This window comes from Gobius niger, assembly GCF_951799975.1.
Source record: "Gobius niger genome assembly, chromosome: 6".
In the NCBI taxonomy this organism is placed as follows: Eukaryota; Metazoa; Chordata; class Actinopteri; order Gobiiformes; family Gobiidae; genus Gobius; species Gobius niger.
This window is the reverse complement of record NC_136857.1, coordinates 24,939,465-24,952,643: the sequence shown is the minus strand read 5'-3', so window position 1 is coordinate 24,952,643 and position 13,179 is coordinate 24,939,465. Positions and strand designations below refer to the sequence as shown.

At 40.3% G+C, this 13,179-nt stretch overlaps 1 protein-coding gene across 4 annotated transcripts in view; it reads right to left on the bottom strand.

Moving 5' to 3' along the window:
* Nucleotides 1–13,179, bottom strand: part of kazna (kazrin, periplakin interacting protein a) — a 310,954-nt gene that overhangs the window by 250,736 nt on the left and 47,039 nt on the right. For all 4 annotated transcript variants that reach the window (XM_079558002.1, XM_079558003.1, XM_079558004.1 and 1 more), the window contains exon 2: nt 822–988. In XM_079558002.1, coding sequence (XP_079414128.1) covers nt 822–988 — 167 coding nt within the window. The remainder of the gene's footprint in view (nt 1–821; nt 989–13,179) is intronic.

Here is a 13,179-nt window from a genome sequence, read left to right as displayed (position 1 = left end):
TCATTTAAAGAGTGCCAGCTCATCTTTTCTGTCACTTTTCTTTCATAAAAATGGACTTTAGCAGACAGCTTGGTTATCATTGGATAATCGAGGGAGCGTGGACAGGGAATAGCGGCTAAAGAATATTGTGTTATTAAGAGTATTTAAAGAGCCTGAGCGAGTGTCTTTTTAAGATTACAACACAGTTCCCTCGTGACACAGTTGTTTCTCTAGAGTTGAATATGCTCTGTTCCAACACCTGAACACGCCATGATACCTCCCCCTGAACATTTCTGCTCTCAAATAGCCTTCAATGCTTGTTACGCTAATAGCTTGTAGTTATTGCTTTTACTATTTTTTTCCACAGTACCTGTGTTTTGCTGTAGTTTCCAACCTTTTGTCTCTTGTGTGCCCTTAAGTCTGTCATTTATACTCCAAGTACCCCTTACCTCAAGGATTGAAAGTCGACCGATGACTTTTTATTTTTGGCAGATGCCAATACCAATTTCAAACTTTGATTGACCGATGGCCACTATGCAGAGACGATATTTTGGGGCTTATTTTTGTAATACATTTATTGTATATGGTGCTGGGTACTATCTTCACATGCTATGTGCTAAAGACATGAAGATGACTAATAAACATTCATATTGATCCTACTGAAGCAAAATGTCTGACTGACAGTGTCTGGCACTTCTACAAATTAAGATAACTAACCCCATATCATGTGCAGCAAAAACATGACATGTTTGTCTATATTTAGATCATAGCAATATTTACATAGTTAGTAATAATTTAGCAGTGCTAGCGTTGCAGACATGGGCCTTGCTCGATTGTCCTACCTGGGCGTCGACGAGCAGGTGCCTCATCAGAGTCATGGACTTGTGCATGCCCTGACCCTCCGGAGGACTGGGGCTGGAGTCCGGCTCCTCCTCCTGCTCCATGGGCTTGGGGCCGGTCACCATGAAGCTGGCGATCTGGTCATTCAGACTGTTCAGAGACTGCACCGCTGCAACACATGCAAAGACAATTCAAACAGAAGCTCGAGGCTGCCTGCAACTCATCATTTTATGTTTGATAACTGTTGTGAATACAGTATTACATTATTTTACTAAATCATGTTTACATAGTATGGTCCATTACATTAAAACAAACGTCGGAAGCAATTTGTTAAATCTTGACCAAGCTGCGAAATGGGAACTAACTTAGGAAAATCACGACGACAGCAGAACTTTTGCACGTTTGTGCGTTTGTTTCAGGCTGTGATACCAAAAAGGTTTGTACATTTGTATATTTTGATATATCATGATGTCTTCCATTTGGATTATTGGAACACCTAATATCGTTGGTCATTTGGCCCTAATTCTTTTTCTATTCACCCAGTTTTAGTTAAACTTTTAAGTCGATAGAGTAGTAGGTTAGTAAAATTATCCCCAGGAAATATAAAATTGTATAAATATTACTTCAATCTAATCTAAGACTGTGCTGCTGTAAGATGAGACATTTCCAGCTTGTCGCACGCTAGTCCCCACAAGCGAATGAGGTAAAGACATTCAAATACACAAATTATTTCACTATCCAAATCTGTCCGACTCCAGCCCGCCTTGCAAACTTGTTAGAACCCGAGCAGTGTGAGGCATAATTTCATCTTGAAGCAGTCCTTTTCTGAATACTTCAGCAAATTAAGTGTATTGCATGTTTAAAGTTTCAAAGAGCACCTGTGTTTGTGAGCTGCAAAGATCATGTGTTTTACATTATTGATTCAGTGTAGCACTCTCTGCCCCTCCTGTTTTTGTTGCGGTTTTAGATCGTTGCTCTATTTGCAGAGGGACCCCCATCATCTTTAGGTCCGTCTATAGCCTGTCCGTCCATGTGGGTGCATCTCTTCCCCCTACAAGGTTTCACTTTTTCTCCCCCTGCTGGAGGGTCAAAGCACTGCTCAGTAGGGACATTAAATTTATTTTTTGTTTCACCGTTTTGTGCAGCTCTGCGAGGCAACGCTTGTGCAAAACAACTTTGATTGGATTTGTTGACTAATCACCAGTGAGGCAGACTCAAACTCATCAGTGGGAGCAGCAAAATATGTATTTTTGTGAGTGTGCAAACTCATAAATCCCACGATATGCCATATAACTTATTAAATTGTTGTTTCACTCTCATTTACACTTTCCCAGTGGTATAAATTAATGATGATCAATTCAAGGCCTTCACTTAGACCAGTGGCTCTCATATTGTTGTACTTGGGCTTCCTCTGCTAGTACACAAGATCATCTGGCAGTTCAGACTTTTATTAGGAATAACTTCATTTATCTAGCTTAAAAAAGAAATGCTCCTGAATTAATTCATATACTAATGTTCACAAACAGCCCTGCAGTTTTTATGATTAGTGTATGACTTGCTATGTTCATTCAATGCAGACGGTGGTGTTCGCTGGTCAAAAAAAAGATCTTGAGTGATCGTGCACATTAACATGTTTAAATTCTGACATTTACTGTTTGTTTAATACAATAATTACATCCACTGCTTTACATTTCGTGTTTTATTACAGGTTAAAACGTCCTCTGAACATATACTAGTAACTGCTCCTTGGAACTCGGGCAGATCTTCAGACTTTTTTAGGTTTCCAAATGAGTTTGAAATCCGCGAGCCCCATACGCTTGAACTTTGCTCCAACCTAAAGAGAGAGAGAAAAAAAAAAGAAATATGTAAATAATGTTGTGATTTCTTATCCACATGTACAGTCACCTCCAGTTACCTGTTGTATGATCTGATTGTAAATAACTGGATCTGACAGGTTAGCGCCAGTCTGGAGAGTTAGTCTGATATGACGTTTCTTTGTCTTAAGAGCTGCCGGTCACAAAACAGACGTTGCAATTATAGATCCATTTTACATTTGACACCAAACTTTTAGCCATATCATATTGGCAAAAACAGTTGACAGTTCTGCATGAATATTTAGCCTATCCAAAAGTGTTGGTAATTTTGTTATTCATATTGAATCCTTGTGTTGTGTGCTTTTCAAAGGTGCTATATCGAGCAAATTTAAAGTTTTTTTTTTTACCTTATATGCCTTACAATGTTAACAGAGCATCATAAAATAAAAAAGAATGGGGAAGAGTTTTGTTTCAGTAATTCTACATCTCCCTTTATCTACTGGAAAATACAGTTAAAATGACTGTTATTGGGTTGTTTTGATCATAATTTCAGCTTTTTAGGTTTATATATTGGTATTAAACAACACTTTGTGGGGAAAATACATGATTGTACATTAAAAAATTATTTCCTGGATCATGGCTTGTCATCCTTGGGTGATAAAAGTTGAGGACCCCTCTTCTGGACCTTCACCAAATTAATTGTCAATACCCAAAGTTGCTTCCCCACATTGTACATACCTCTAACAAGTGCCCTTGTCACTGGTACAAAAAAGGAGGAGGTGCACCCTCCTCTGGCCTTTAAAGGAACAGGCCACCGTTTTTACAGACTGAGATATGTTCTTACCTGAGCTTAGATGAGTTGATGCGTACCTGTCTGGTCTTTGTGCATGCGTTCAGTCGCGCAAAAAGACCATGGATGTTGTCAGCATTTAGCCTCTCCTCCTCTTCTCCTCTAGCGGAACTTAACTTAGGAGCACTTCGACGTCCGCGCAGTAATGTCTTCACTCCTATAGAATTCTCTGCATGGACGTCGAAGTGCTCCAAAGGGATTATTACGCATTACAATATAGTTCCCTTTTTATCCGCTTAGAAAATCGACAACTGTGTAACTATACTTGGATCGTGTAGCGTCTAACTTCACCACCGTTTGGCCCCATAGAGGAGAGGAGGAGAGGCTAAATGCTAACAACGTCTTTGGTCTTTGTGCGTGCTCTCAGTCACACAAAAAGACCAGACAGTTATGTGTCAACTCCTCAAAGCTAAGAACATATCTCAGTATGGAAAAACAGTGGCCTATTCCATTAACATAGCCGTATTGGACATATACATTATTTTAAGTTATACTAGGTATAAAGTAAAAGTAAAAGTGAAAGCCAGGATATACGTTTCTTAAGTAGTAACGTCACAGCTCTACTTCCGGGTCCGCATAGACCGGCAGATGTGCGAGAAACTACAAAACAACTCTTTAATACCACAATAAATATTCCTGATACTCAACAGAGAGTTACAGAACATACTTATTTATTCGGCCCATTAGCCAAAAATGCTGTACCTACTGCGATAAAAGTAATATTTTCCAAAATCGCTACATCCGGGTTAGCGGAGAAAAATACTAATGTCCGAGTCGGCGCAACAACCCCGAAGTACCGACTTTAGCAAATATTACTTTTTTAGCAGTAGATGTGGCATTTTTGGCTAATGAGTCTGAGAAATAAGTAGGTTCAGTAACTCTCCGTTGAGTTTCAGAAATATTCATTGTTTTTAAGAGTTTTTTACGTTTTTTTCTTGCATATTTGCCGGTCTGCTAGGACCCGGAAGCAGAAGTCATGATGTCACACTTAACAAATGTATAGCATAAGTTTGGACCTTTTTGACTTTATACATTTCTATTTTTCTTTGCATTTTCTTTATCTTTCCAAAAATGCTAAAAAAGTTGACAACATGAATCGAATTTGAAAATGAATCCAGCCTCACCATGGCGGCAGTAGAATGGACGAGCGAGCTCACAGTTTTCGTCCCTCCATAGACCATCTGCATCCATTATCACACATTGCTCCACACCGTTGTTATTATCAGGCTGCCCGGGGGCCCAGTTGGTGAACCTTGACCTGGGACCAAACCACGTCCATGAATATCTGAACAGCCCAATCCACACGCCCACAGCTGTCGACGGTGGAATGGCGGAAGCCACCGCGGCGTTCTCGTCTTCGTCCATGATCATAGCCAGCTCAGTGTAGTGCCGTCTGCAGTGGGACCGAGCTTTCCCCCACGTCATAGTTGTAGAAACAAAGGTGTAGTTCTTTAAACCCGGGGCAGTTGATCCTGAGGTAATAAACATGTGAAAGAAACTATTCCAAAATTCATCAATTAAACACTGTATCTGTATTTCCTTGGTTACATCGCATTATAGGAAAAACACAAAACTGTCTTTCCAAAGCCCTCAATCCAACTCATTGAAACTGAGAAGTTTGTTTTTACTTAGTAATTTCCACTGTTACCAGCAGAAGGCAGTCCAGGCAAACTCCTAACCCGCCCTTTTGTGATTTATACATGGTTAAAGGGATATTTCAGGATTTTTGACATAGAGCCTAGTTATGCAGAGTGTTGTTGATTTCTGGAGGCTTTTTTTTTGTTTTAATTCATGTATATTTGAAGAGTTTAGTGGCGCTAGGCTAGTGCTAGGCTAGCACATGTCTATGGTAACAAGTAGCCTGCATTAAAAACCTCTTCAAAATCATGGGGTCGTCCTCCAAACATTGCCATATCTGATTTGCTCCTTTGTGAATTCCACGTGTAGTAATGCCGGCCGCAGGTAAACAAACTACTGTAGATCCGGTAATTAAGCAGATCACTCCGCCGCTGCGTAGCTTACAACCAGGAAGCTGATGCTGCTCAAATATAAGTTATTTTAAATGCAAAATGGTTATAATTCAAAAATTGTACAGTCAACATAGACATTTATATATATTTATATCGGTTGTCTGGTGGTATAAGTGATTTGCCTCAGGTGCACTGTGCTTGGGTTCGACTGTTTTTAATGCAGGCTACTAGTTACCATAGGCATGCACTAGCCTAGCACTAGCCTAGCACCAATAAACTCTTCAAATATGAGGACAGCATGAATTAAAAAAATATATAAAAAATCTCCAGAATCAGGCCCTATGTGCAAAATCATGAAATATCCCTTTAACACTCAGGTTTGATGTCAATAAGTCCCATTTCTGCCAAATATTTGATTTCGGGACAATATTAGGGCTGTGCAATTAATCAAATCCCAATCTTCATAATAGCCAATTTCATATAAGGAGCTTCTCAATTGACAAGTCCAGCAGTCATTCCTGTGGCAGTAATGTTTGCTGTGGAACTCATCTCAAGATCTTTTACCTTACCATTGAAACAGACGAAAGGTAAAGCGTCATTACAATCCACATCATCCCACTGTCCATTCCACATGATGCCACAGTATTCACTTGCGTTGACGTTATCGGGCTTGTTTAACGTCCAGTTTTGGTATCCTCCTCTGTTGTAAGTACCATTGACTGACCACTTCCAGGAGTTTCTGCCACTTGTCATTGTTCTGTTCCAGAACTCGGGTAGATCTGCCAGCCCGATCCAACCGCCTGCGGGGAACGCGGCCAGCTTGTTATTTTCCACCATGCTTTTCATGGTGGCCAGGCTATCGTAATGCTTCCTGCAGTATGTGGAGGCGTCATGCCAATTCAAAGTCGTGTTGATAAAGAAGAATCTCAAGGGGTGGTAGCACAGTGTTAGCTTGAATCCTAAATGTTGAAAAAGATCACAATTGCGTTAACATAAAACAGAGAAATGGCTTGTTGAGTATCAACTAAAGCAGGGGTTCCCAGACTTTTCAAGCCACAAACCACAAAATCATTCAACCAACAACTCCGGACCTCATCTGTAAAATGTAATTAGCATTTAAAACATTACAATAATCTTAATGATCGTGTTCATTGATAGTTTGGATACTGTATTTTGAGATTTGGGAGGATTTCACCACACTATGCCGTCTTTAATCAAAAATACATCAAATTGAATGTCAAAAATGTAATATAGTCTTAAAATCATCTTGAGATCAGTGTCCCGCGACCCCACTTTGGGAACCACTGAACCAAAGCATACTACACAAACAATGGAGGATGTGCATACATTTTATATTGTTCATGACATCCTAATCCTTCACAGGGATGAGTTTTACAAGCGCATTCCAAAACTGTTTATTTAGAACGGCGGTTCCCAAAGTGGGGGTTGTGGGACACTGAAGTGGGGGTCGCAGGATAATTTTGAGACAATATCTATTTACATTTCTGACATTGAGTTTGATGAATTTTTGATTGAAAACAGCATAATTGAATGAGATTAAGACAAACATCAAAATACAGTATCCAAACTAACATCTCCAAACCACATTTTCAATGTTTTGGTTGAGTGGTTTCAGGGGTCACGGCTTGAAAAGTTTGAGAACCGCTGATTTACAACAACTAGCCACAATCGGTATCTAGATTTTATAATTAAATGCATAGCGCACAAAGGTCTGTTTTCACAAAGGTTTGCTCTTACAAAACAGATTTCCACTTCTTGAGAGTAATCCGGTATAGGAATCTTAATCTGTTAATACTGACATGCAGTAATCTCCAACAAAGTCTTACCATAAGCCACGAAGGTCAAAATGATCACAAGCATTTGGATGTTTCTGTAAGAGAAAATGGAAAACTTAATGGGAAACACAAATTATATTTAACATTTAAAAGTGAAAAGACTGTCCTTACAAATGATCCATTTCAGTCAAGCTCGTAGTGTTCCAGTGAACTGGTCACCAGCAGCATGCGTGATACGAGGACAGGTCAAGTCACGAACATTCAAATGCAGAAAACAGTATTTCACTACACAAATGACTGGCCTGCATGCATCCTGCCTTGCAAATGATACTTGCCTTATTTAACCTTTGATTGCCCTTTCTACAACAGGGACCGAGGAGTGATTAAAAGCATTTGTATAATACATTATCCAGGCTAGTCTCTTTGCATAATGTTTAGGTACTGTATGGAGGGAAAACAGGTTTAGCTAATTCAGGCCTGAAACCTGAATGAAAAACACCACAATTGCCAGAAAAGCTTGATAAACTTACCTCCAGCTGAGGTGTAAAACAGAAGAAATGAAATGAGGCTTTTTGACTGCTAATCTTAGGTGTTATTTTCTGATTGGCGACTTCTTATCGTTTTGAACAGAACGGAGTGGTTTAGAGATGCTTTCATAGGTTAAACTGAACCGATCCACTTAAAGTAACACCCACCAGTACCAAACTTTCCAGTCTGGTACTTCACAACATTTTAAAGAGTTGTTTTTCTTCTAAATTGTCGTCGTGTCCTTGGGCATGACACTTCACCCACCGTGCTTCCAGTATCTGTGTACATTGGTGTATGAATGAGAGAGTGAATGGGTGACTGGTTCCTTGCTGTAAAGCTCTTCGAGTGCCTCATTTATGTTTATGTCAGTGATCTACAGCCAAAGTTTCTCCAATTGTCAAATCGAGGGCATCAAGAGCTTACATTTAGTCGTTAAGAAAACATTATTATTATTGAACGTTTCCTTGGTACACACATCAGTAACACTTTCAAATGGAAGCAGCATGCAGATGAAACCTACAAAAAACTTAACAAAAGACAGCTCAAAAAGTTCAAAGTCACACAACATCCTCCATCAATTTTACACAGCCATAATTGAGAGTATCCTCACATCATCAATAATAATCTGGTATGGAAATTTGGACTGTCATTCACTTACAAAATTCTAACGTATAATCCACAAATCATCCAGAATCACTGGCCATACACTCCCATCCATAGAGACTCTGCATCAAAGACGTGACACACAACGAGCGCTGAAAATCACCTCAGACCACACTAGGGCTGCTCGATTGTAAAAAATTAATCACGATTATTTTAGTCATAACTGAAATCACGATTATTCAATTATTTGTTGCCTTTAAGGGTTTATTTTATCTATATATTTATTGATAAAAACTATGCTGAATATTTTCTGTTTTCTGAACAGTCCTAAAAGTACAAATGATTTCAAGCATGCCTTGATTAAGCAGAGGTCTCTGTTTCACACCTGCCCCCTGCTGGCCAGCCCTCACACCTGCGCAGGTAAACTGTGCAGCGCGGCCTGATGACATCATCACACAGAGCTGTTAGTTTTTAGGCAAAAGCATGAGCCATGGCACGTGAAATGCAAAGGGAAAATAATCCCAGCGCCATGAAAAAATTAATGAATAAAAATATATATATTGCTAATGCTAATTTTGTAATCGTTTAGTGTAATAATCGAAATTGTAATCGAATTTCGATTAATTGCACAGCCCGAGACCACACACACCCTGCACTACAGGTCTTTGAAAGCCAACTCAGACCGATTTAAAAACAGTTTTTTTCCCCTACTGCCATACGGACACTGAATTGTGTGGCCATTAATAAATGATTCTGATTCTGAGTCTTCCCTTGACATGATTTCCCGAAGCCCATCCTCCTCTCGCTCCTTTCTGTCCGGCTCCGTGGATGTAGCATGCTGTCGGACATCAGTTCAGTGCTAGCATCAAAACCAGCTGCAGCGTGTTGTTTTGTTGCAGCCTAGCCCTGGCGGATAGTTTTGCCTATTGGTGCTCTGCAAAGGAGTGGTAAGCTGTGCTGCAAAGCGGGGAACACACAATTTTGCAGCATTTCCAAATGTCACCGAGCAAAGAACCATTGCTCAAATATTGTGTGTTTTTGATGTTGTAAAATGGCACCAAAAACACGGCCCTTTCAGAAATGAAAATGAGCCGATTCCCACCCAGAGTACAAGTTCACGGTCTTGTTACGATGCAAATGTGTCATCTCGCTCATAAAAGCCCACACAGAAAACTGAGAGAGCATAGATTACCGCCTTACGTAACTGCCACTGTGGGTGACATTTGAAGCCGAACCGAGCTTTGAGGAGGAAGTGTGACAGAAGACACCAAAAGAGGACAGACTCACAAGGAAAGAGAGAGAGAGCGAGGCCTAAGGCGATGTGGACTAGTTTGAGTGGGTGTTGAGATTTGAGTTCATAAACTTGGTGAATGGTTGAGCGTTTGACTCAAAATGGACGGTTGACATGCAAGTTCTATAAATACTGATCCAAGACCAGTCATTGATATGTTTGACTGTTTTTCAATCTTTGTGTCGATTTACTTTAGTTTAGTCGCAGCTTCAGTGTTATTTCCGTAATTGATCATGAGAATTTGTAGCAACACCAGATTTGTATAGTATGTAACGGGACGGGTTTGTCTGCCCTGCAAACCCACCTATAAAAGGGCGTGACTACCTAAGTTCGTCCCCTCACCTGACCTTTGACCCTCCGACGTCACGTGCCGTGGTGTCGCCTCGGGGTCCCCCCAGAACAGCTGGAGGAGGTATGTGTGGATCGGGAAGTTTGGGCATCTCTGCTGAGACTGCTGCCCCCGCGACCCGGCCCCGGATAAAGCGGAAGAAAATGGATGGATGGATGGAGGGTCATTGTGTAAAGCCGTCAAGGCCAGTGACTGGGCAGTGCTGTGGGGAATCGTCGGTGAGTACGGCACGTCTTGAGAACTCGACTTGTGTGAGGTTAATGGATCATTGTTGTCTCTAGCATGGTGGTGGCCCTGGACTCCGGCTACGTGTGTTGGGTTGGCCACATTTGAGTGCCGCGGATACTGACACCAACTATCGGTACGTGATGGCAGTTAAGGCATTATGTAACTTAGACTCGGAAATAACCTAGTATATGAAGATCACCAATTATGTACTGTGTAAATTATCTTAGGCTCCTGCGGGCGGTGAGCCTTTCCTTTTTGTGGATGTTTGGTCCTGTCTACCCCGATCTGTACATCTTCCACGTCGCCTGCTGCTACAGAGCGCTCATGTTTGCTTCAGGCGCATGGTCCAGATCACTCAACGGAGAATAAGCATTCGTTATGTGGCCTACTGACTGGAGGTAAAAGCGTTTGGGAAACGGGAATGAGGACATTTAACATAATGAACATTTAAAGTGTTTATTTTTGGTTTGATGGATTGAACTGCAACCATGGATCTATTGGGCTTCCTGCTATCACCTGTTTTTTGAGTGACATCTTTAAGTTATGAACATTCTTAAAGGAATAGTTCACCAGTTTTACATACTGAGATATGTTCTTACCTGAGCTTAGACGAGTTGATGCGTACCTGTCTGGTCTTTGTGCGTGCAATCAGTCGCGCAAAACGACGCAAGATGTTATTAGCATTTGGCCTCTCCCAATGTATTCCTATAGCTCCAAACGGGGTGAAGTTGGAAGCTACCACGCTCTTCCACGGGCATGCGCAAAGACCAGACAGGTACGCATCAACTCGTCTAAGCTCAGGTAAGAACATATCTCAGCATGGAAAAACGGTGAACTATTCCTTTAAATAAAATGTCTCTGTCAAACAGTTAAACGAACCTGTGGTCCTTCTGCTACCTGTAACTGAACTAAGCTAAAACTTCACCCGGTCAAACAAAGAACCATTTTGTTATTGGTTTTGGGTACAAGTGTACCCAGTGAGAAAGCAGACTTTGACAAACTTATTTGATCCACAAGGGAAACTACGTGCACAGAGGCTTTTTTTGTTTGGAATACATTGTTTATCCTGTTATACTTACGAGTGAAACAACTAATGGATTCATCGACAACTGGTCATTGTAATAATTTTTTCTAATTTTTCAGTAATCAAATGATTTTGTGTTTTCTAAAAAAAAAAAAAAAAAGGTTTTCTAGTAACAACTAATTTTATCACTCAGAGCAAGAATTACAACAAAAGGTCGTACAAATGCCTTTTGCAGCATAATGATTCATCTTTAAAATGATTGATGGATTCACCAACAGCAAAATAATTGTCAATTGCAGCCAAGCATTTACATGTTTCTGAACCCCACAAACACAAGGTGAAGTTCACGTTCAGTGGCACAGCACAGGCGCTTACTCTTACTGCCCTCTGGTGGGCAAAGTGATCACATGCAGCAGACACGGTGACCTGCACTATTGAGGGAGAAGAGCAGCCTGTATGGTGATAACAAAACCATGTCCTCCCAAGTCCTGAGACCTTTTTGACCACTCTTCTGTGATGTTCAAGAGAGGGAGAGAGAGAGAACAAGAAATGTTTTAATTTGTATCGCCATGGGAACTTACTAACTCTGTTTTTACACAGTCATCCAAAAAAGCACAGCATTTTCTTATTAAATAAATAAATCTGGAAAGTATTCCCACCCATACACTTTTCTCACATTATGAGAAAATATATGACAAAAAAAAAAATATGAGAAAATAATGTACACACAATCAATCTACACACAATACCCCATGATTTCCATCTCATTTTTGTCACTTTTTGTTGCGTACTGCCATCAAGTCTTGCGAGTCATAACTTTGCGGCTTTTGCCTGAATCCTACACCTGTACGGCAACACGATGGGAACAAACCTTCTTTGTCAGTGGCATTGACAGTACATCTGCACAGCGCCACCTACTGTTCTGGAGTGTATGTGCATCATAAAGCTTTTACTTTGGAGTCTTGTAGAAAGACGTGTAGAAAGTATAATATTTATCTTTTCCAAAGGTTGTGGAGTATTGATGAACAAAATAAGCCCAGAGGCGAGGTGCATTGTGGGTAACCACCCCTTTAAGAGGATGTGAAGTTGTTTACGCTGTCAGCATATGTAGGCCACACCATCAGTGGAGAACTATTGTTTACCAGAAAAAATGCTTTTCATCTTTGTGCTTTACTGTGGGTGCTTTGAAAGACGCAACAAAAACATACGCTGCTCGTCGAACGCAGGCTTCGGGCAAAAGGTGTTTAGTATATTCCTTTTCAACTCCAAAAAAATGCCTCAAAAGCACATTGTTAATATTTTATCAGCACACGTGAAATTTCGTTTTGAAGAACGCTCCTATGGCACGTTTTAATGTCTCTGAGCAAAAGTAAAGTAGCCTAATATTAGCTAAGGAAATGAAAATTCACTGAGCTTTGATCACACATCAAGTGGCTGCACTGACGGAGACATTTTTATTGGTATAGAATGTGAAGGTATTGAATTAAAGAAACACTGTCAATCCAGTCAATATAAAAAATACTGGAACGGGTTTCGATTTCAAATATCCGATACTGAACCGATACCAGTTTAGTCTAAAATGAAAACTTTATAAAAACAGCTTTCTTCGACTCATTGATGTGGACTTTGCATACCTCATTTGAAAGTCAGTCACCTTTAGAGATTTAGACAGGCACAGATTCTTTGCCTAAATATATACATTTTCCCAAACAATCAAGCACATTTATCTTTGGAAGCACATTGCAATTGCCTCAACAAATTTGTTAAATAATTCTGAAGCAACATCGGCCATTTTCAAGAACAGAAGCCTATTTGGATTATTTGGATTCTTATATGTGACGATCAGGGAGTCAATTTACTCTACAGAACTTTACTGCACAACATATGGGGAAAGTCTTTTGCATCGT